The sequence below is a fragment of the Mandrillus leucophaeus genome, unplaced genomic scaffold (genome assembly GCF_000951045.1).
Source record: "Mandrillus leucophaeus isolate KB7577 unplaced genomic scaffold, Mleu.le_1.0 Scaffold55, whole genome shotgun sequence".
Taxonomy (NCBI): domain Eukaryota; kingdom Metazoa; phylum Chordata; class Mammalia; order Primates; family Cercopithecidae; genus Mandrillus; species Mandrillus leucophaeus.
This window is the reverse complement of record NW_012105919.1, coordinates 3,199,490-3,224,351: the sequence shown is the minus strand read 5'-3', so window position 1 is coordinate 3,224,351 and position 24,862 is coordinate 3,199,490. Positions and strand designations below refer to the sequence as shown.

At 39.8% G+C, this 24,862-nt stretch overlaps 1 protein-coding gene across 1 annotated transcript in view; it reads left to right on the top strand.

Annotated features, from left to right (window-relative positions):
* Window positions 1-24,862, top strand: part of HECTD4 (HECT domain containing E3 ubiquitin protein ligase 4) — a 159,789-nt gene that overhangs the window by 45,385 nt on the left and 89,542 nt on the right. The window contains 16 exon segments of the mRNA XM_011997903.1: window positions 2,314-2,546; window positions 2,925-3,070; window positions 5,506-5,576; window positions 6,506-6,611; window positions 7,186-7,306; window positions 8,270-8,398; window positions 10,986-11,110; window positions 13,122-13,275; window positions 13,796-13,896; window positions 15,923-16,121; window positions 18,274-18,398; window positions 19,896-20,031; window positions 21,317-21,480; window positions 22,069-22,302; window positions 23,939-24,131; window positions 24,280-24,384. Of these exon segments, the coding sequence (XP_011853293.1) occupies window positions 2,314-2,546; window positions 2,925-3,070; window positions 5,506-5,576; window positions 6,506-6,611; window positions 7,186-7,306; window positions 8,270-8,398; window positions 10,986-11,110; window positions 13,122-13,275; window positions 13,796-13,896; window positions 15,923-16,121; window positions 18,274-18,398; window positions 19,896-20,031; window positions 21,317-21,480; window positions 22,069-22,302; window positions 23,939-24,131; window positions 24,280-24,384 (2,342 nt within the window).

Here is a 24,862-nt window from a genome sequence, read left to right as displayed (position 1 = left end):
ATCTTGATCCCAGTTAGGGCAAGCAGTGGCCCAGCCGACTAGCTAGAAGTTTACTAGTGAGATCTGGGTAGTGAGAAAGCTGTGGGGGACCACACGCCTACACAGAAGAGGCCTAAGACAGCCTAAGCTACTTGCACAATTCTGGCGAAACATGAGTCTGCATACACATGCAAAGATGTGAGAGGGCCCAACAGGAAGCAAAAACCAGAGCAGAGTTTAAAACCCTGTGAACTTTGCTGCACTTCCCCCAAAACACACAGATCCATCCAGGGTGAAAGTGTTACTGGCTCAAGGTGTTGGAGTACAATCATTGGTTGACAACCACTAAGGAATACAGATAGGGGTGACCCCTAGGAAGCCAGGCTGAAAAAGAAAAACAAGAATAATTAAAAATAAATGGAGCTGGGCGTGGTGGCTCACGCCTGTAATCCCAGCACTTTGGGAGGCCGAGGTGGGCAGATCACCTGAGGTCAGGAATTCGAGACCAGCCTGGCCAACATGGTGAAACCCCATCTGTACTAAAAACACATAAAAATTAGCTGAGCATGATGGCAGGCGCCTGTAGTCTCAGCTACTTGGGAGGCTGGGGCAGGAGAATCACTTGAACTGGGAGGCTGAGGTTGCAGTGAGCCTTGATCACGCCATTGCATACCAGCCGGGGCAACAAGAGTGAAACTCCATCTCAAAAAAATAAAATAAGATAAGATAAAATAAATAAATAAATAAATAAATAAATAAAAGAAAGAAAGAAAGAAACAAGTATTTGAGAAAATAAACTGAGCAGAAAAATCAGTAACCACGCAATGCAGGAGAAACGCAGATGTTGGACTAATGACTTTAAAGTCAGATGAAGACTTAAAGCAGCCGTTATAAATGCATTTAAAGAACTAAAGGAATCCAAGTTTAAAAAAATCAAAGGTAAATATGATGACTATGATCAAGCAAATTGAGAATTTCAGTAAAGAGATTATTTAAAAACAACAACAACAACAACAAGAAAATGGAAATTCCGGGTTTGAAAAGAAGAATTCAGTAGAGTGGCTCAACAGCAGATTTGAGCTGCTGGGAGAAGAAAGCAGCAAACCTGGACCATAGATTGGTAGAGTTGTTCTGTCTGAAGAGCAGAACAGGACACCTGGGGAGTACTAGTCAGACGTTTGTAGAATAGAATGTCCTTCCCTGTGGGTTCATCTGATGCTTTCTTATGGTTAAACTGAAGTTATGGATTGGGGGAAGAATACCACAGAAGCGATATCCCCTTCACATTACATCTATTCCAAGGTACATGGTATTGACATGACTTATTACTAGTGATAATAAAAACTGATCACTTGGTTTAAATGATATCTGCCAGGTTTCTTCACTATAAAATTACCACTTCTCCCTTTCAATACTCTGTTAGTCTCAACCACACTGAAGGGAAGGGTAATTAAGCTCCACCTCCTAGAAAAAGTGTATCAGAGAACTTGTAGACTTGGTCCTTCAGAGGACCAAAGCCAGTTCATGTGGATAGACGAATGTTTATCAGCACAGTAATTATTATCTCTAGGGTCAGTTTTTTTTCTCAGCTTTCACTCTCGAATTTGGTGTTTGTGTAAATTTACTAAAACTTGGTGAGTTGTGCATTTAGAGTGGGCGAGTTTTATGGAATATAAATTATATCTTGATAAAGCTATTTTTTTGAAAAAGCAAAAAGTAGAAAAGAAAGTCCACTTTGTATTACTGACTCACAAGCCTCTTGCCTGAACGCCAGACTATGGATTCACTTCCACTTGGTTATCTAATGGGCATCTTCAGCTTAACATGTCAAAACATGAGGAACTATTTATAGACAGGGGTTCTAATATGGAGCAGCCATAGGATATGGAGAGGTTTTACTAGAGTGGTTACCAGCAGGGGTTACCTCAGGGGCTGTGGACTGAGGTGGCCTGAATCCAAATCCCGGTTCTACCACTTCTTAGCTATGTGACCTAGGGCAAGTTCCTTAACTTCTGTGACTCTTGGTTTATTGCTCTACAAAACAGGGCTAAAATAGTCTAAGTTGAGAACCATGTAAAGCATTCAGCCCATTCTTCAGCATATAAAAAGGGCTCAGTAAGTGGTAGCTACTTCCGTTCCAAACAAATGAACTCCTGAAGTGTTTTCACCCCAGCACCTGTGGCAGGGAGAAGGGTTCTCTGGCAGCAGTGAAAGAGATTATAGCCAAAATACCCTTTCCTAGTGTGCACACACCTTTTGTATGTCAGAGGTCTGTTCTTTGGGGACCACCCATAGAGATGTCTTTCCTCACTCAGTTTCCTTTTCATCTTCTAGAAGAGGCTATAACCACGAATGAGGTTATAAACCAATTATTGCACCACGTTGGTGCGATGTGCATACACCAACTTAATCTTCTTGCCACCAACCCCAATCTTCCAATCACAAGTGTCTTGGGCAAGCAGCATCCAATTGAAGCACACCATCTTAGCAGTATTTGTGACATTATGGAGAAGGCCATGGTTAATGGAGATACCTGTATTATACGCTGCATTCTCGTTGTCTTTCAGGTAAATACATTGTTTGGAGATAAATAAGATGATAGAGAAAAGGAAACGCAAACCTTGGCTTCAGCCAGTTCATTTTTACCAGAAGAAAAATTTAATGACTTTCCTGTTCTGTATCCTACCACCTTCTAATCCTGTAGTTAGAATTATCGTATTCATTGCACTGTGATTAATGGAGTATTGCTATACATAGCTTATTACAATTAATATATGCAAAATATTTACTATAATTATACCATTACACAATAGAAGAGATTGTGGTTAAAAAAAATCCACCTGGTTTATTTGTTCATAGGGTATCTACCATGTACTTTCTTTGTAGGGATAATTTTATCCCCAGTAGAATTAGCATTTTTAGATAGTCTCCTTATGTTTCTGTAGGTGGTATTTAAATTTTTCTTCAGCCCACAAACTGAAAGGAATCGAGACATCATTCGACGGTCGGGATTGCTTCTTTGGCAGTTGTTGATGGCACCAAAAGATCAAATTTGCCCTGAGATTCAGAAGGAAGTCTGCCTTGCCATCAGGTAAACAGCTAATGATTTTCGTAGTGCTCTCTGCAAAATGGTTCTTCTGCAAGGCATTGTAATCCTCCCTGAAAGCTGGTAGTATAAATGCCTCTTACCCCATCCCACAGTCAGGACCTCATAGATTGGGGATAATTTCACTGAAGAGGGGTTTGTAGCCCCACCTGTAGAGGACCAAAGCCAACTGTGTACTTGCATTTCCTTATCTCACTGTTTGGATCTAAAAAAAAAAAAAAAACCCTTTAAGTGGATATTTTGATTATTTGCAGGCTGATGTTCTCATTTTGCAGAGTGTGGCAGCGTGGTTAAGAAGCAGGCTTTGGCAACAGGCAGATCTGGGTTCTAGACTTTGCCACTCACTAGTGTGACCTTGGTTTAAGGTTCGCATTTCCTTAGCTGTAAGATGAGCATAAAAATAGCACCTATTTTATGGGTCTGTGAGGTTTTCCTAAGGTAAGGCCTGATGCAAAGTAAGTGCTCAAAAATGCAAGTCTTTATCAACCTGTTTAAAGCTTTTGAGACAAGAGAGCAGAATTTATAGGCCATTTTCTATTTCTTGTCAGTCTTTTTTTGTTTTTTTTAGTTCAGTGAACTTTTTTTCTTTTTGCTTTTTTGAGACAGAGTTTTACTCTTGTTGCCCAGGCTCGAGTGCAGTGGTGCGATTTCAGCTCACCGCAACCTCTGCCTCCCAGGTTCAAGTGATTCTCCTGCGTCAGCCTCTCAAGTGGCTGGGATTACAGGCACCTGCCACCACGCCTGGCTAATTTTTGTATTTTTAGTAGAGATGGGGTTTCACCATGTTGGCCAGGCTGGTCTCAAACTCCTGACCTCAGATGATCCACCCACCTTGGCCTCCCAAAGTGCTGGGATTACAGGTGTGAGCCACCATGCCTGGCCTCAGCAAGCTTTTATACAGGAATACAGCCTTAAAGTGACTATAACTATAATTTAGTTTCCAAGAGAGAGCTGAATGGTTGATCTGAAAGATCTATATGACAGGGGTGAGCATAGATGACAGGAAGTTGTTTTCCTTCCACAGCGCATTATGCTTCAAATCTCTTTCTGTGGAGCATTAAGGCAGTGATTGAAATCTGGTGCTCTGAGGAAACTTTTGGAGAGGATGGATATATTCACTATCTTGATTATGGTGATGGTTTCTTTGGTGTATACATATGTCAGACTTATCAGATTGTACACTGTAAATATGTGCACTTGATTAAATGTTAAACCTCAATTAAAAAAGAAAAGAGGCTAGCCGGGCGCGGTGGCTCACGCTTGTAATCCCAGCACTTTGGGAGGCCGAGGCAGGTGGATCACCTGAGGTCAGGAGTTCAAGACCAGCCTGACCAACATGGAGAAACCCCGTAAAAATACAAAATTAGCCGGGGTAGTGGCACATGCCTGTAATCCCAGCTACTCGGGAGGCTGAGGCAGGAGAATCGCTTGAACCCAGGAGGCGGAGGTTGCGGTGAGCCGAGATCGCGCCATTGCACTCCAACCTGGGCAAAAAGAGCGAAACTCTGTCTCAAAAAAAAAAAGAAAAGAGGCTGAATGCGGTAGCTCATACCTATAATCCCAGCACTTTGAGGGGCCATGGCAGGAGGATCGCTGAGGCCAGGTTTGAGACCAGTCTGGGCAACATAGTAAGACCTTGTCTCTACAAAAAAATAAAAATAAAAACAAAATTAGCCCAATGCCCTGGCAAGCACCTGTAGTCCCAGCTATTTGGGAGACTGAGGTGGGAGGATCACTTGAGCCTGGGAGGTCAAGGCTGCAATGTGCCGAGATCACACCACTGCACTCCATGCATTCCAGCCTGGGCGACAGTGAGATCCTATCTAAAACACACACATGCACGCACACACACAAATAAATTAATGAAAAGAAAAAAGATTCTGATGCCATTTGCAATGTTGTTCTTCCCTTCTCTTTGAAAAAGCTGAGAATTAGCAATTTACTTTCTTAATTGTTTTTTTGGGGAGGCACAATTGGTATATGTAGGCTTGACTACATTGACTTTTCATAGCTTACCAATTCTTTTTAACCAGTTCTGCATCTAACCCCAAGTAACTTATTTTGGTAATTCACAGGAAGAGGAGGAGAGGGATGACATTTATCAGGGAAGTGATTGGACTGTATCGTGACAGTGAATTTAGATTCAAATGCCTTTTTAGGCCAGGTGCAGTAGCTCACACCTGCAATCCCAGCACTTTGGGAGGACAAGGCAGGTGGATCGCTTGAGCTCAGGAGTTTAACCTGGGCAACATATTGAGACCCTGTCTCAAATTTTTTTAATGCCTTTTTAGTGATAAAAGTTTTTTCACAGTTTTATATAATCAAATTGACATCTTTAATAAAAATAAGAATTTAAATATTTAGAGTTTTGATTTTCTAGAATTTTTGCTTAAATGTTTTTGACTTTTTTGTCATTTCAGCTCTGGTTTAAATATCTTGTACCCAGGTGAAACTGAAATCAATAACTTACTTAAACTGGTCTTAACAGAAGGTAAGAATTATCCTTTAATTATCTTTGAACAGCTGTCCTTTTTTTGTCCCCAAAGAAACAACTGCATATTAAGATAATTGATACTTCTTCATATATGTTAGTCAGCATATTTTAAAAATGTATCTGCAGGCCAGGCACAGTGGATCACACCTGTAATCCCAGCACTTTGGTAGGCTGAGGCGAGAGGATCACTTGACCCAGGAGCTCAAGACCAGCCTGGCCAGCATAGCAAGACCCTGACACTACAAAAAATAAAAACAATTAGCTGGCCATGGTGGCCCATACCTTGTTGTCCCAGCTACTCAGGAGTCTGAGGCAGGAGGATTGCTTCCGCCCAGGAGGTTGAGGCTGCAGTGAGCTATGATGACACAACTACACTCTAGCCTGGGCAACAGAGCCAGACCCTGTCTCAAAAAGAAAGAAAGAAAGAAAGAACGTATCTGCATATATGCTTACATTTCAACCAGATTGAAAGCAAAAACCGTGTTTTATATATCTTCAAGCTGTATAAACGGTCTCCACTGCTTAGCATAATGTATGTGACTATAGATGTTTAACAAATAAAATGATCACTTATTGGTGATTTCTAAGCCACTTGTCTTCACACATTGGAGCCTAACATTTTAAGTTACACTAAACAACACAACAAAAGGTACTGTGTTAAAGACAGTTGGCATTTAAAAGCAATATTAAGGAATGAAAAATCACACTTCATAATATATCAAGAAGGTAATTACACTTTAATCAGGATGCTGGTTAAAAAGTCGGATTCATTGTGATGTCATTTTTGCTGCTTTTATTTGTATAAGTCCGTATGTCTGGTGCCCCTAGCTTGCCGAGAACCTATTTGTTTAAAAACTTTTTAAAAATAGCATCAGTTTTCGAGGAGTCATTACCAGGGTAGTTGATGGAGCTTTGTTCTGTGTTAGGAGAGAGAAACAGTGGACTCTCCCAGCTACGGGATGTGATCCTAACCAACCTGGCCGAACAGCTCCAAAACAACCGATTTGGCAGCGATGAAGATGATCATTACAGGTGACACAAGTTATATTATTCACTCCTAGCCTTTGTGTTCTCAGTCGTTAGTTTTCATTTCAATGTGTTTGATCAACTTTAGTCTCCTGTTATAATTAATATGATCGTTAGCATGTTAAACCTAAAGCATGGACCAGATGAAAGATAATAGATTCTATAGTTCCCCTCAGAACTGATAATTGCACATTTCAGTTTTATCAGTAAAGTAAGTTGGGCTTGGGGAAAGGGTCTTTAGCAAAAATAACAGATGGAACTTATTTAGGAGATCTTGGTTCAGAGTACTGTCCAAATTGCTGGTTTATGAGAAAGGCTGAGTATGTGTGTTAGAGCTGGTGAAGCAGACGAAGGTGTTGTTTTTCTATGTTATTTATAAAATACTTTGACTTTATAGTTGGGTGCCATTTGATTTCTATAAGTTTGATTTAAATAGTGTACCTAGTTATTAGCGTTATTACTAAGGTGATTTGCTTACAGAATCAATTATGTATCTTCTATTTGTCATCTTATACTAATTATATAAAATTTATCCTTTTATGAATAAACCATCAATAAACATTTTTCCTGCACTTTAAAGACTAAATGATGAACTTTTACACTACATTCTGAAGATTGTTGTACGAGAATCCTGTATCTTAATCACCAAGTGCCAAACTGTCTCTAAAGATGATTTTCAAAAGCTCCTTTCAACTGTGCCTGTAAGTAAAAATGTGTTTAATGAAAGCAAAATTATATCAAGCATCCCTGTTTTCATTTTATTGTATTGACAGGTGTGTATATACATACAGACTTAAAATAATTTATGAAAGGCCGGGCGCAGTGGCTCATGCCTGTAATCCCAGCACTTTGGGAGGCCAAGGTGGGTGGATCACCTGAGGTCAGGAGTTCAAGACCAGTCTGACCAACATGGTGAAACCCCATCTCTACTAATAATACAAAAATTAGCTGGGTATGATGGCGCACATTAGTAATCCCAGCTACTTAAGAGGCTGAGGCAGGACAATCACGTGAACCCAGGACGTGGAGATTACAGTGAGCTGAGATCGCGCCACCACACTCCAGCCTGGGTGACAGAGCAAGACTTCGTCTCAAATAATAATAATAATAATTTATGAAAGTCAGTGGATGACCCCTTACCCTAGAAATGTAGACCTAGACAAATGCACTTGAAAAACTTTCCAAAGACTATTCCCCCTGCTTAAATTGCTTGATGCAATAAATTGATCAGATTTGGGGGTTTTTGTTTTATCTAGTGAGAGTGTTTTTCCCTTATTAATTTTTAATTTTACATTGTTTTCTAAACCATGGGTGTTTTATAGAGACCAGTAGGAATCAAAAGATTCTTTTAAGGGTTTGGGTATTCTTCTGTAATGGAGATGTGTGTGAGAGGGAGGAGGAAGGATAATTATTAAGAGGCAAAAATTCAAGTAAGTATTCTAATTAGTGAGGGTTGTGTACCAAAAGGCAGAAAGTTATAGTAAATGTGTCAGAGTATGCATGGAAAGCCATGTGGAAATAAGTCACCTGAAAAACTAACTTGGTCTGTTTTGTGTACTTTCTCTTTTTGTTTTCTTTGTCAAAATCTTTTAAAAACGTGAGGATTACATGATCGCTCTTTCAGTAGGGTTTAGATCATTTAAATGCCCTTATTTGTATTAAAGGCTGCATCCTCCTGCCTGCGCTATCTGATGGCAGTTCAGAATCACCTTCTCAGTAACACTATTTTGATTAAACCTGATGAGAATGATGACAGTGACAGCTCCTTGCAGGGAGAGACATTGAAGGTACAGGTAAACACCGAGCTTTATTTTAACGATGCGTTCTACCCAGTGTGAAAAGCAGCTTAATTGGCTAAATTTCTGTGTATTATGATGTCAGAATTCACCTTGTGGCTTATATTCTTGTGAGAGGTAACATTAGGCCACTCATTCCATAGATTTTTTATGTCATTGCTCAGTAGTCACCTACTTGTGACACTCATAATGTGTCATCCATGTGCTCCTGTCAACCTTTTTGTGCCTTTGTTTACTTCCATCTTCTTTTAAGAACTATAAAATATGGCACTTACAAGTGATCTCATGTGTACCTGAAAGTTATAGTTACATAGACATATATATATGTATGTATGTATAAATCAATCTTGGAGCATTAAATAATTTCAAAATTTTTGATGGTTTATTATATTCTCTTGATTAAAATAACTTTTAAAAGGTGATAATTTTCATAATTTTTGTATGAAATAATCTAATTTCTAAACCTATAGTCAATTTCATTTTCTATAATTATTTTTAAATTAGCTTCTGTGTAAACTCACTAACTTGTTCCCACTTGACAGTTTATAGCAGTCCAAAGATTTTTTTATAGCCGTGGTTGTTATAATTTTGACAGATGCTCAAGGCTGTTGTTTGCATTGTTCTTCAGAATTTCATCTTTGTGGGAGAATCAAAGAAATCAACAAGAACTTTATTCTTTCTTAAAATGTTAAACACACTGAAAAATCAACCAAGGAAGCCATAGTTAAAGATAAAAACCAATGCAGTTTGCCCCTTTCTTACTCCTTCATGCATATATACTATGTAAATCATACATCTGATAGTTTGTACTTATCGTACTTGAGTTTATTTCATTGTATAACCCATTTTCAAATAGGCAGACATACATGCACTTTTAATTTAAGTTGTTGATAATATTTATTTAACTTCTCTTGCCTTAGTTTTCTCATCAGTAAAAAGGGACAATAACATCTTCTTTGTAAAGTTGCTGTATTAACAACAAGCCCTGTAAATACCTGGCACTTTGCTGCCATGTGGTATGGAGTCAGTAGATGATTGTGCATGTCATTAGTGTGACTTAAAACATGATTTGGCTTATCATTAGTTCAGAATTCCTACTCTCTTAATGATAAAAAAAAAATCTCAATAATAGTTATAACAGCTAGGTGTGGTGGCTGACACCTGTAATCTTAGCACTTTGGGAGGCTGAGGCAGGTGGATCACTTGAGGCCAAGAGTTCGAGATCAGCTTGGCCGACATGGCAAAACCCCGTCTCTACTGAAAAATACAAAAATTAGCCAGGCGTGATGGTACTCCCCTGTAATTCCAGCTACTTGGGAGGCTGAGGCATGAGAATTGCTTGAACCCAGGAGGTAGAGGTCGCAGGGAGCCCTGATCACGCCACTGCACTCCAGCCTGGGTGGCAGAGTGAGACTCTGTCTCAAAAAATAACAATAATAATAAAGACCCCGGAAAATTCCAACAATGAGAAAGTTTTTTCTATTTGAAGGCTAAATTTTAGCCTTAGTAGATTCTTTTTTGTTTTTTTGTTTTTTTGAGATGGAGTCTCGCTTTGTTGCCCAGGCTAGAGTGCCGTGGTGCAATCTGGCTCACTGCAACCTCCATCTCCTGGGTTCAAGTGATTCTCCTGCCTCAGTCTCCCGAGTAGCTGGGATTACAGATGTGTGCCACCATGCCTAGCTAATTTTTGTATTTTTAGTAGAGACGGGGTTTAACGTGTTGTCCAGACTGATCTTGAACTCCTAACCTCAAGCGATCCACCTGCCTCAGCCTCCCAAAGTGCTAGGATTATAGGCATGAGCCACCGTGCCTGGCGTAGCCTTAGTAAATTCTTAATTAAACCATAGAGAGAAAGGTAAAGACTCTTAGGAAAGGCTGAATAGGCTCAGTTGTCTAGGTTTCTGGGGAAACATGTCCCCTAAAGAGTTTGTATTTTTTTAACTGAAAATCATTGTAAACTAAACATTTCTATAATGTTAGCTAGTCCTTCTTAACACATTATTTAGTATTTGTACTCCCACGAACTCTGTAATAGTTATTTTAATGTTTAATAGCCTGTAACTGCTTGCTACCTTAATTGAATTTTTTTAACTGCCTGTTTTTAACTGTGATGGCTTTAGGACATTGAGTAAAAGGTCACTTGTACTGTTTCAGAATGTTGTGTTTTTGTCTCATTTTATTCACCGCCTCTACATGCGCATTTTACTGTTCTGTTTTTCTCTTTAGCTATCCTCATACCACCCAAGGCAGTCTTCCACCTGGACAGTTTCTGGGCTGGCCACCAGGAGCTCTCTTGTGCTGGATGGGATGGGAGATATTTCTTGTGCTGGCTGGGATGGGAGCCTTTTCTCCTAGGGACTCAGTGTGATCCCTCTGAAATACTGCGTATTTCTGTCAGCTCTCCAGACCTTGGCCTCCCAATTTGCTACTTGTCATTCTAGCAGAATTTACTGCTTTGGGCTTATTCTGGCCACCTCATTATTTCATTTGGAAATGCATCATTAAATACATCATTTCATGTTGTCATTGTGAACGTATGTTCGTCACAAAGCTTAAAAATAATATGATGATATTTTCTGCCTAGGAGCTAAAAGTCAGTATTTTGGCTCTTGCCACCCAAATCCTGACTGGATGTGATGAAGTGTTGGAAATGCTACAGCAGGTCACAACTGCCCTCATAAATAGTGAAATAGCAGACCGTGAGCAGAGGTAAGGAATGGATGGTGGGCTGTGACCAGCGCCCTGTGGGAAGAAAAATTTGTTTATTGAAATTAAATATTTTTAGAATATAGAAGGATCAATTTTATATAGAGAGATTTTTGTGAGAATAGGCTAAAAGGGCAAGTGTTTGAAAGCCAAGTGCAGTCACACTCTTTCGTGTGCTTTCAGGTGAGATTGGGCCAACAGCCATGATCTAAGGGTAGCGAAGTTGTGGAGGGCACGGCCTAATCTCTGCCACTTGAGACTTCTACTGCCATCACTCCCAAAATGGCCTTTCCTTTAATTATCGAGGTCAGCACCATGCACACTTAGTTTCCTCATGATAAAGACTTTTGGGAGGAATAAGTGACTTGTCAACTGCTACACAAAGGATGACACTGATGTGGTACCTCAAGATTTTACTGTAATTTTACTTCTCCAAATACATGTCTGACCTCTCTTTCACAGTAATAAAGCCCTTTCTCAGCCCTTCACATTAAAATTTCTGCTGTAACCCCGTCTCTACTAAAAATACAAGAAAAAAAAATTAGCTGGGCATGGTGACAGGCACCTGTAGTTCTAGCTAGTGGGGAGGCTAAGGCAGGAGAATGGCCTGAACCCCGGAGGCGGAGCTTGCAGTGAGCCGAGACTGCGCCACTGCACTCCAGCCTGGGCGACAGAGCGAGACTCCGTCTCAAAAAAAAAAGACAAAATTCTGCTCTGGTTTGATTTTAGAGGTGCATTGCATACTGTGTTTTTTGACGATTTGCATATTGGAGCTGTAGATCTAAAAGAATCCTACAGTGTAATTTTTGCTTCCGTAACCCTGTCTGTTCCTATGGACTTGGTTCTTACCCACTCCCAGAGAGCAGATAGGAGGTTGGGATTGAGAACAATATAACCCAGATAGGTTTTGCATTGAGGCTTAGTAATACGTAGTTCAGTCTAATGGGAGAGCCTGGGTTTCTGGTTCCACTACCAATATCCTAAGTAGCCTTAAGGAATTTACATAATCCTTTCTTTCTGCATTCCTTAATTCTTCTAGCAGAGGACAGGGATATTAAAAATGTGATTTTAAAGATAAATTAAAAATTTGCCTACTTAAATGAGTCAAAATCATAGAGACAGAAAGTAGAATGGTGTTTACCGGGGGCTGGGGGCAAGGGAAAAATGAGGAGTTATTGCTTAATGGGTATAGAGTTTGGGTTTTATAACACAAAAAGAGTTGTGGAGATGGATGATGGTGATGGTTGCGCAACATTATTTAATAACAGTGAAATGTACCCTTAAAATGGTTAAGATGGTAAATGTTATGCTATGTTTATTTTACCGTAATAAAAAAAAATTGGGGGAAGAAATCTGCCTGCTTCTGCATGCCCCAGACAAGCCTCAATTTCTCTAGACCAGTAATGGATGTCACAGCTCTGGGCAGGTGAATCAATGTTGTAGCCATTCACTTCCTTTTTAGAGTCACTGTGTAGCATAGTGACCAGCAGCCCCAGAGGCAAGGGAACTTTACAGGTAGTAACCATTGGCATTTTAGAATCCATTTGTAAAGTACTTCAAAGGTGCTATGAAATGCACCATGCAGCAACCTAGAACCTAGAACCTAAGTGGTTCATACACCTGTAATCCCAACAGTTTGGGAGGCCAAGGTGGGAGGATCACTTGTACCCAGGAGATCAAGGCTGCAGTGAGCTGTGATTGTACCACTGCACTCCAGCCTGGGTGACAGAGTGAGACCCTGTCAAAAAAAAAAAAAAAAAAAGGCAGCTTATAAATTTTTTGGCAAAAATCAGAGACTGAAGGTGAAATCTATTAATAGCTTTCTTTCTGTTCTTCCCCTCTCCCTCAGTGGCAGAAGGTGGAAAATCTGTGGACTGAATTGCTATCACTGAAAGTGCTTAAGTGGTTTAAGGAGGTGCAGTTTAGGAGAAATTGTCAGATAAAGATGACATTAGTGCTTCTTCACATGTTTGGGCATTGCTTAGGCTGTGTGTTTTTCTTGAACTTTTTGTAGGTTAAAAGGCTTGGAACAAGTTACTAAGGCTACTATGCTTGGTCACCTTCTTCCAGTGTTACTGACCTCCCTGATGCATCCAAATTTACAGACTCTGATTATGGCCGATGCCCTGATGCCTCAGCTAGTGCAGCTGGTACTCTATACAAGCCAGGTATGATCCTTGGTGTGCCAAAGTGAACTGCTTTTTGGCCAACCTGCTTCACAAGGTGGCTGTTTGCTTTCACTGAAGGCAGAATAAACATAATCCTGCCTTTCAGAAACCAAGGGAAATAATGATGGAATGAAGAAAAATATTGTGTCATAAAAATAAACAAATAACAAGGGAAAGCATTTTATTTGTTTGACTAAATTACTAACTGCAATCTTTTAGCAAGTGTTCATGACTGATCAGCTATAAAAATGCTAATATACAATGCTACTAAAAACCTACCATTATAGTTTGTCTCCTGAGTCCTTGCCAGCTAATAGTAGCTAATATAAATGATGCATTCCATTCTAGCGTTAAGTAAAATAATATTAAGTTGTCTAAGTAGCACAGCATATCTTAGTGAAGGAGAGCCGACTAGGATTGTAAAAAGATGATTTAAGAGAGATCTCTAAGTTTGGCTCTCATACCATGTAGATAACTGACAGTAGCACTGGAAGATATAATGATGGTTTTTGTGTTTCAGACGGCTTTGCTGCTTAAAACCCAGTGTCCAGTTTTTGCTGAGGTGGGCTGTTCCCCGTGTGGTGCACCAGACCAGAAGTGCAGGCTGTTCCCTGATGAGAGGTAATGAATGCTGCTTCCTTTCAGGAACCTTTTTCTTGTTTTCTTCTGGTGAAAGCCTAGTACTCCTTTTATGAAAATGATTTTTAGCAAGGATTATCTATGTGAAAAGAAAAAGACTTCGAAATGAAAATTTTAGATAACTGTAACATTGCTTTGTAGATTTACAGCAACTGGTTAGAATAAATTTCCCCATGGAGCAAGAGATTAGTTCAAAATTGATCTGAAATTCTTATATGCTAACAGTGGGGATGTAAAATATTATGACTTTGACAGGCAGTTTGGCTGTTTCTTTTTTTTTTTTTTTCTGAGACGGAATCTTGCTCAGTCACCCAGGCTGGAGTGCAGTGGCTCATCTCAGCTCACTGCAACCTCTGCCTCCTGGGTTCAAGCAATTCTCCTGCCTCAGCCTCATGGGTAGCTAGGATTACATACGTATGCCACCACACCCAGCTAATTTTTGTAGTTTTTAGTAGAGACGAGGTCTTACCATGTTGGCCAGGCTGGTTTTGAACTCCTGACCTCATGATCCACCCACCTCGGCCTCCCAAAGTGCTGGGATTACAGGCGTGAGCCACCGCACCCTGCTGGCTGTTTCTTAAAAACTTAAACATACACCTATTGTATGACTGAACTATTTCACTTTTAGGTATTCACACAAGAAAAGAAAGCATAGGTTCTTACAAAGCTTTTACATTAAGGTTCGTAACAGTTTTGGTTAGAAGAGCCCAAAACTGGAAACAGCATAAATGTCCATCTGGAAATAACATGAATGCCCATCAATAGGTGAATGGATAAGCAAATTGTGATGTAGTCATACAATGGACTCTAATCAGCAATAAAAAGGAATGAACTATTGTTATATACAACAGTGTGTATGTAATCTCAAAATACTTAACCCTGAATGAAAGAAGCCACGTCCCCTTAGGTCACGTACTATATTATTTCATTTATATAAAACTCTAGAAAATGCAAACTAATCTCTAGTGACAGCAAATAAATGATCACCTGGGGGAGAAATGGAGTGGTTACAAAGAGGAAGAAGGAAACTTAATGGTATAACAAATGTCCAAACTTATCAAGTTGTATGCTTTAAATATGTGCAATTTATTATGTCAATTATGTTGCATTAAAGCTGTCTTTTAAAAAGATTTCCTGGGTTTCTCTAGAGCAGCGGGCTATGGAATTGAGCTTTTCGCAGTGATGCAAACTTCTATCTGTGCTGTCTAGTTCCATAGCCACAGGTTGTTATTGAGCGTCTGCAGTGTAGCTAATGTGACTGAGGAGCTGAATCGTAAATTTTATTTCATTTAAATTCAATTTAATTGAAATGGCCACATGTGACTAGTAGCTACTGTATTGGACAGTAAGGCTCTGCAGCTCAAGCTTCAGAGTTGAAAGAATAAGAGAATTCTGTGGCAACTAAGTTTAAGTCTTAGGAGTTTGTATTCCGCAACCTCAGGCTCCATGCTGTCCTTGAGAGTTCAATTACAGTAGGTAAGAGAACCTTTGAAGGCACCTTTCCTTAGTAAAAATTACGGTGAAAAGTAGCTATGTAGACTCTTGGAGTTTTCAGCAATTGGCATGTAGATATCAACAAAAGGAAATTTTTACAGGATGCTAACCCTGTGGGATTTGCAAAGTGGCCAATCTTAAAGATCCTTTACAGTACCTTTTTTTTTTTTCCTGAGTACATTTAAATGAGAGTTGATCAGGTCTTCTCTTGGATATCAATTGGGCTTCTCCCTTGAGAAAAAGAAAGAAAAATGAAAATATATCTCTGCTTCTTGTCCTAGAAAAAGGCAAAAAAGAAAAAAAAAAGCAAATAGAATATCTAACAACAAAGAAAGAAAAAACCTTTAAATGTGGGAATTTTTAAAATGTTTCTGATTGCCACTGATATCAAGCATGTAAAAGCCTCAGTGTTATCATACTGCATGCTGTGGAAAATTAAAGAGCAATTTAATGTTTATATTGTTTTTCCTTTCCTTGGCTGCTAAGCTAAATCACTTTCTCTATTTCTGTTTAGAATGTTAGAAGAGAAGGAAGAGCCAGGATTTCTCACTGGTTTAAAGATTCCTGCCCCATGGGCTGCTGGAAAGACTGTGGAAACAGTCCACCCCGTCAGAGACAACTATAAATTTAAAGAAACGGTCCATATCCCAGGAGCTCGCTGCCTGTACCTTAGATTTGATAGCAGATGCTCTTCACAATATGACTATGACAAAGTAAGTAAGAACTGGGTTATTATTGGTTCCACCTCAAGTAAGCTGATTCTTAGATGCTTCTTATTTTTCTTTGCTGCTGGTCACCATTCTTGACTGATTTCTGTCTGTAGCTATCTCTAAGGAGAACTTTTCTAAGATAAAGTTCTTATCTTTGAAGGGTAGTGATTTAAGGAAGTTAAAGAAACACCACCTCTGCAGTCTAAGAACAGTGTTTTAATGATATGTTGAAAGTGTACTTTGTAAGCTTTCAGGTGCTTAGATGTGAGTGGAAGGAAATGTTCCTTTTCATTCTGCTTACCCCTGCCCTCCCTCTGTGCTTGAAGTTCTCCCAGATGTGTGATGTCCATTCATCTAGAAAGGTCTCACTGCCCAATTCTTGGGGCTTCTCATGTGTCTTTTGGGAAAAGGTGGCTTTTTAGAAGGGTTTCAGAGGTGCTAGGATCTGGTTTATATTTATTTAAACTTTTTTTTTTTTTTTTTTTTTTTTTTTGAGGAAGAGTAGTTTCCAACCTCGTGGCTTAACAGTTATGAACAAAAGGAAGCATCTTAGGGGTTGAAACATTTTCTTCCACTTAGAATTATTGAATTGTAACCTGTCATGTGGTCTTAGGGGGAAAGGCTAATGAAATATGTAACATATGAAAGAACAGCTGGAGGATTATCTAATAGCTTTGTGCATACTATTTTTATGTAGCTTGTTAGTGATCTATTGTGTCTCTCTCCTGTGAACTGTGTGAGGGCAAATGGGCTTAAATCCTAGCAGGGGATTCTGACTTCTGTGGCTGGCTTTTAAAAACATTCTATCCGGGGAGGTTTTTAGGTTAAAAATAAAGGACTTCTTAACTGTATATACTATGAGATGGTGAAACACATTTCTGGGCAAGTTATAGAATCCTCTTCCCCATTATCTTTTAGGATAGTGAAGATTCCCAGGTGTCACCAAAGCCTTGTCCTCAAAACTCACCTTAGCTGGAACCAAGAAAATATATGAGATGATCTTTAGTAGGCCTTTCAGAAACATATCTCCTACCATCAGTCCACTGTAATTCATAGCTCCTGGCATTGGCTACCCCCATTTCCCAGGTTCAGGTGAAGTGACTTAATATAGAAATGGGGGAGTCTGCTGTTTTAGTTGGTGTCATTTTGTTTCTCCTTTAAAAACCGTATTTTGCATTTCTGATATGCGCTAACTTATGCCTGCAGTAGACATTAGTGTTAAATGATGAAGCACAAAGAGGCTTACTACATGGATGAAAGTACATTTACTTTTCCAGTGGTCCCTGGCTGGTGTCAGCAAAAGGCCCCAAAGGGTAAGACATCACAAAATGATAAGCATTCAGGGCTGAAGATGGAGCTTCTAAATCTGAAGTTAGATGCAGTGAGAAGCAGTCACAGCACACATTAGAAGACAGGGTTTGGTATTTACAGAAGCCAGAGCTTTATTTTTCCTGTGGAATGCCAAATGAGCTATAAATGTTTCTTCTGCCGATTAGAAAGTCAGCTAGCTGGTTATACATTAATTAGAGAAGTATTGATACATGAAAACTGACCCAAGAAGCAGCCGCCCCCTTTCTGGCCCAAATTTGTATCATTTTCTTTTTATACCATTAAGCAACATCCTAAGAATATATGGCTTATTTTCAATTTGTTGCATTTTTTTAAATTCTTATTTATTCATTGATTTTTTTCTTTGGTGCTTTTATTTGTTGTTCTGTTAGATATAATCATATTTCCATCTGTATTTGCTCACTTTACTAATTTTGGGGAGGACTTAAGGGGCCAAACTGTTATTAATGAGTTATATGTTATTAATTAGCATTAAAATAACTATTTCAAAAATAATTGATGTATAATAGCTGAGTATAACTATTTAATGTGAGGTCCCCAAGCCAATTAAAGTGTGCTAATATAAAAAATATACTTCTTTTTATTAAGAATTGTTATTACTCTGTGGCTTCCCTGTAAATACCAATGACTGATTGCATCCAAACTAGTATCAGTTATACCTAAAAAAATCAGGAAATATTAGTTATAATGACACCAATGCCTGGTTATAATTGTATTTTGAACAATTTTTTTTGCAGCCTTTTTATTTGTAGATGTTGTTTTTGTTTTTCTTTTACAGTCTAACAGTATATTTTCTGTTTTGAAGTTGGTGATATATGCGGGGCCTAACACAAACAGTAGGAAGGTTGCTGAATATGGAGGCAACACACTGGGATATGGCAGCCGTAGTGTCTTAGGAACTGGTTGGCCGAAAGACTTGGTGAAGGTATGGTATCCAGTCATAATCGCTTCCTAGAAAAGAAAATGAACTTGCAGTCCTCACAGGTCCAAGTACTAACTGTAATCCCAGAAAAACATTTGCCCTGGGGGCTTTTGTTGAGGTGGGGCCACCTTACTAGGCCTGTCACCTCACTCCTATTCAGAATGATCCTCCTTTCACTTGTAGGACATCAGACCCCTGTTCACTCCCTTTCACAAGTTGCTCCATGGATAGAATTTGTCACAGCATTTTCTTCCTTGTTGATTAAAAGGGTTGCTAGATCTTTTCCAGCTTAGTTCTCCTCTATACTCCCTGTTGACAAGTACCCTAGAACCACAAGGCCATTGCAGTGTAAAAGTATTGAGTTAATGTGTTCAGATGAATTTGGGCCTTTGGAGCAAAAACAATTATCCATTCTCAAACTGATGAAATGAGTGCCATGCTTTGTAATTCGGCCCTCAAACTACTTACTATGTATCTGCCTGGGATATGAATATAAACTGAAATGTCTGTTAAAACCCAAAAATGTCCCCAAAGTCTATTCCCAGGGCCTTTATTTCATATACGTTATGGACCCTCTTTAATTCAGCCATAGATGGCAAGCCATTTGTTAGAAATTATGGCCAGGTGCAGCTGCTCACACCTATAGTCCCAGCACTATATCACTCAGGTGATCCGGAGGATCAGGATCACCTGAGGTCGGGAGTTTGAGACCAGCCTGGCCAACATGGTGAAACACCGTCTCTACTAAAAATACAAAAATTAGTCAGGCATGGTGGTACGCGCCTGTTATGCCAGCTACTCAGGAGGCTGAGGCAGGAGAATCATTTAAACCCAAGAGGCGGAGGTTGCAGTGAGTCAAGATTGCGCCACTGTACTCCAGTCTGGGCGACAGAGCGAAACTCCATCTCAAAAAAAAAGAAAGAGAGAGAGAAATTATGCTTAAGGCCTAGCAAGGTGACTCATGCCTGTAATCCCAGCACTTTGGGAGGCCAAGGTGGACAGACTGCTTGAGCCCAAGAATTTGAGACCAACCTGGGCAACATAGTGAGACCTCATCTCTACAAAAAAAAAACAAAAACAAAAATTAGCTGGGCATGGTGCCGCACACTTATAGTTCCAGCTACTCAGGAGGCTGAAGTGGGAGGATTGCTTGAGCCCAGGAGGTTGAGGCTGCAGTGAGCCATGGTTGTGCCACTGCACTCCAGCCTGGGTGACAGAGTAAGACCTTGTCTCAAAAAAAAAAAAAAAAAAATTATTCTCAAGATTTGATTAACCTTTACTTTGATCTTGCTAATGGGCAACTGTGGCCCATTTCACAGATGCCTCATCCCAAAGACTACCTCGTCAAGAGAGAGACTTAAAGGACTGGGTGTCTAAATGAAAGGGAATGGAATTTGAATCAAAAAGCAAGTGAGAAAAGGAGTGAAATATTGCTGTGGTCCTTTTTGAAAGTAAACCTCTGAAATTCATTGCTCTTTTGAAAATTGTGTATCTTGTTTTTAAAGTGCATTTCCCACCCCCCTCTTAAATTTTAAGGTGGAAGGAGATACAGTCACCTTCTCCTTTGAAATGAGAAGTGGCCGTGAACACAACACTCCTGATAAAGCCATGTGGGGCTTTGCTTGCACAGTTCGCGCTCAGGTACTTGAATCTAACCACTGCCGTGGACAAAATGTACTATCTGCTATGTGCCTTGATTACATACATCATATTTGCCTTGGAAACAGGGCAGAATATGAGTCACTCTTTCATCTTTCTCTTCTAGTTGGCACTAGTCAACTACTAGCAGCTAGTAGTACTTTTACAGAATAAAACTAGCCATGACCTAATATCAGCTCAGCAGCACAGAAATACATCTATTGATTGGGGCTGCCTCTTCAAAGCTTGGGGAGGTGACCTGACCCCAGCATCTTTCCATAGGGCAAAGAGGACTCAATAGAACTTAATAGAAATAAGCACTTGGATCCTGGGTTTTAAGAGTAGTTAAGCATCCAGCTGAGCATGGTGGCTCACACTTGTAATCCCAGTACTTTGGGAGGCTGAGGCGGGCAGATCAACTGAGGTCAGGAGTTCGAGATCAGCCTGGCCAACTTGGTGAAACCCCGTCTCTACTAAAAATACAAAAATTAGCCGGGTGTGTTGATGGGCACCTGTAGTCCTAGCTACTTGAGAGGCTGAGGGAAGAGAATCACTTGAACCGGGAGGCAGAGACTGCAGTGAGCTGAGATGGTACCACTGTACTCCAGCCTGGGTGACAGAGTGAGACTCCGTCTCAAAAGTTAAAAAAAAAAAAAACAAAAACCAGAGTACTTAAACATCCTACTGACCCCTCCAGTTGCCTGATTCCAAAAACGTATTTTAGATTTTGATGTTTCTTAAGCTTAACCACGCTAAGACTCTCCAGAGTGGCATTAACTGCTAGAATGTAAGCTCCATGAGAGCAGGGATCTTCATTTCATTCTCTGATGTATCTCAGGCACCTAGAACAATGGCTGGCACACAGAGGACACCCAGTAAATATTTCTTGAATGAATTCACTGCAGTCATTGACAATATCACAGTTTGAGCACAGGATGGAAGTGAAAAAACAAAATAGTGGTTTATACTTAGGTAGGCACAACAAAGAGGAAGCTATCAAAGAGTCAGGCTTCTTTATTTCATTTATACTATTTATTTGATTTGTACTATTGTATATGGGGTCTGATCAACTATTTTCTCTTCAGAATTATGTTGAGACTTCACTCTGGTCATTGCAGTACCACCATCTAGTCATGATTTGGGTGCTGTACCTATGTTCCCTAGCAGTGATACTTGATGCTGCTCTGTAGAACCCTGTGGTTGGGAACAGTGCAGTGTGGGGCAGCACAGGTAGCAACCTCTGCCAGTGTACACTGACCATTGTGGTTTACCCCTGTCTGCATTGTAGGAGTCTTCGGAGGATGTCTCAGGAGGCTTGCCCTTTCTGGTAGACCTGGCTTTAGGTCTGTCTGTGTTAGCTTGTTCCATGTTAAGAATCCTGTACAATGGACCAGAAATTACCAAAGAAGAAGAAGCCTGTCAGGAGCTATTGCGGTCCAAACTTTTACAAAGGTAACAAAAAGGTTGAATTTGAGCTAGTGTTGCCTGCAAAGGAAAAAGGACTTTATGTGGAAAAATCCTTTTGGTACATTTTCAGGGTGATTGTGCCTACTGCCTGGCAATCTCATGGGTGTCATTGTGTCTAAGAAATAAGATGAAAATTACACCATAGTGCTTTCTGGCCCTTACTTTACTAAATTTAAGATTACATCTTTGAACTGCATAAGCTTTTCTCCGACACAATTATTGTCTAATTAAATTGAATGATCCCCAAGAGGATGAGTGGATGTGTGATAAAGCAAACACAGCAAATGTTTATTGTACAATCTAGGCAAATGTGTCTGTGGACATTAACCATGTCATTCTTTCAGCTTTTCTGTACATTTAAAAGTTTTAATGATTAAATATTGGGGGGGAGCTAGATCCCCAAAGATGGGCTTTCATACAATGCTCATTTTTCTTTAGCTTCTGGAGAAGGTTTGATGAGTAATTAACACAGAATGTGATTCTTCATATGTTTGATGTGTCTGCAAACATCCAATAGCTTTCCAGTAATCTTGATGAGAGAGGAAGTGAAGAGCCTCTTTTCTGTCTGCTCAGGTGCCAGTGGCAGGTGGAGGCCAATGGCGTGATCTCCCCTGCCCTTACTCCGAGCCCCTCTCCACTGCCTCTGACCATAGAGGAAGACAGAGAATTCACCTACCCCTCTGATGTCCTCGTGCCTCCTGTTGGAAACTACTTTGATCTGCCTCGGATCAGGCTGCCTCCAGGAATCATGATAAAGCTCAGGGAAATTTCTGGGCGTGCTAGACCTCAATTTAGACCAAGTATAAAGTATGTTGCTGTGTAGCGTTTTACTTTTCCCAGTAGGAAAAAAAGTTTAAACAATTGAAATGGGTGTATTTCTTCTGTGGTATAGTAAATGAAACTTTAATTTTATGTTTACTCTATGAGTGTTAAAATTAACCGAGTCTGGAGGGCCCACCAGGCAGTATTCCAGATTAGGGGCTCTCAAAATTTGGTCCCCTAGTCAGCAGCATTGGCATCACTTGGGAGCTTGTTAGTTCTTGGACCCCATTTTACACCTATTGAATCAGGAGGTCTGAGGATGGGGCCCAGCTTAACAAGTTTCCCATGTGACTGATACATGCTAAAGTGTGACAAGTGCTAGGTTTATCTCTAGTGTTTTGACCTTCTACTAGCAGTCAGCCTCTACTTTACTTTCCAGAGTCTAGAGATATGTGTTTATTTTTGATGCCTAGAGAAATGGTGAGGAGTTCTGTAATCTAGAATGTACAGACTTACAGTTACAAATGTCTGTGGTATTCTTGCTTAAAGTCAAGTCTGTTTTGCAGGCCTCTGCTCTGCCTCCTGAGGCAGGATTTCAGAGAGAAAACTTGGAGAATATATGAAATTTGAAATGAAAAAAATACAGAAAACACTATTGTTTTCAGCCCAACATCCATATGCACTGAATACTGCAGGCCATAATACTGCATAAAATTAATTAGTGGATAGATGCTGCTGAAGATCCTTTCTTAGCCTTAGCCCTCTTCCAGCTCTAATATGTCTCTAACTCAAAATATAGCAATCATAGAAAATGAAGTCTTTTTTTTTTTTTTTTTTTGAGAGGGAGTCTCGTTCTGTCACCCAAGCTGGAGTGCAGTGATGTGATCTCGGCTTACTACAACCTCCGTCTCCCAGGTTCAGGAGATTCTCCTGCCTCAGCCTCCCGAGTAACTGGGATTACAGGGACATGCCACTATAGCCAGCTAATTTTTGTGTTTTTAGTAGAGACGAGGTTTCTCCATGTTGACCAAGCTGGTCTCGAACTCCTGACCTCAAGTGATTCACCTGCCTCGGCCTCCCAAAGTGCTAGGATTATAGGCTGAAGTCTCTTTACTCTTGATTTTCAGCTTTATCAGCCAATGTCAGTTTTATCAGTTAATATACTAAATTATTTGCCAACATAAGACTCCCGACAGTGCCATTATACTATGCATACCTCTTACTCTATTGTAACAAAGGAGGTGTGGTGAATATTTAATATCTTTAGATCAAAGCCTAAGTTCTCCAACCTATAAAATACTCTCTTGGGCCTGGGGCATGGTGGCTCATGCCTGTAATCCCAATACTTTGGGAGGCCAAGTCAAGAGGATTGCTTGAGCCCAGGAGTTCAAGACCAGCCTGAGCAACATAGTGAGAAACCCCCACCCTAAACTTTTTTTCTCAAATTAGCTGAGCATGGCAGCATGCACCTGTAGTCTCAGCTACTCAGGAGGCTGAGGCAAGAGGATCCCTTGAACCCAGGAGTTTGAGGCTGCAATGAGCCATGATTGCTCCGCTGAACTGCAGCCTAGGTGACGGGGGAGAGACCCTGTCTCTAAAAAAATTAAAAATAAAAATAAAATACAGTATTGAGAAGCTGAGAGCATGGCATACATCTGACTAATTTCCATTGTGGTCACAGAGAAGTAATTCAGCCAGACGTGATGGAGGAAATGGTGGTATCTTGTGTTATTAAACACTTGAACTTGGTTGATGCACTGCAATCTCTAATAAATTTCCAATATCAAGAAGAACATGCTGAAGAATATGATTTATTGTGTAAAATTATGGGAGAGACTTTTAAGAAGCTCAATGCCATGGAGAGACAGCTGCAGGTAAATGTCTGATAACTGTTGGAAATAATTTCTTTCATGGAAATTTAAAGAAATTTAGAATGTGATCTAATTTTTAAAATTACTATTGTGACTAAAATTTTGAATTGTACTTGTTTTTATTTTGCATCTATTTTAATGTATTTATTAGAGTGTTGCAGAACTGGAACAAAAATGGCAAAGTGAAGTTGATGATGCCATGCAGGGGAAACTGGAGAACAACATGCCTTTCTTTTATGATTACCATTTTAATGAGGTGAGCAAAGTGTATGATTTGTCCCTGGGGCATTGTGTGTGTGTGTGTGTGTGTGTGTGTGTGTGTGTGTGTAGAGGTACAATAATGTCATTTCCTAAAATGTTGCACACTCCAAAACTGTACCTATTCTTTAAAAGAGGTTAAATGAAAATTGATTAGATCAGCATGCAGTATACAAATAATTACTCATGAGGTTGTTTTTCTAAATGATTAATAGTTTTATAAAGCTATATAAGGAAGTTGTCATCATGGTCAAATTTTGCTTTCAAGCCTTAAAAAACAAAAAATAGGCAAAATTATAAGCCCTGAAAGAATTCCCAGAAAGTAGTGAATGCCATTCTTAATCATTAAAATATCAAATAATAACTTACAAATGAGTTTCAAGCATAGAAATATGGACCAAAGGTGGTGGTTTTTCTCTGAAATTTTCTGTTCATTTTAATATATGTTTAGTAAAACTTGGTTCTTGCAGATCCTG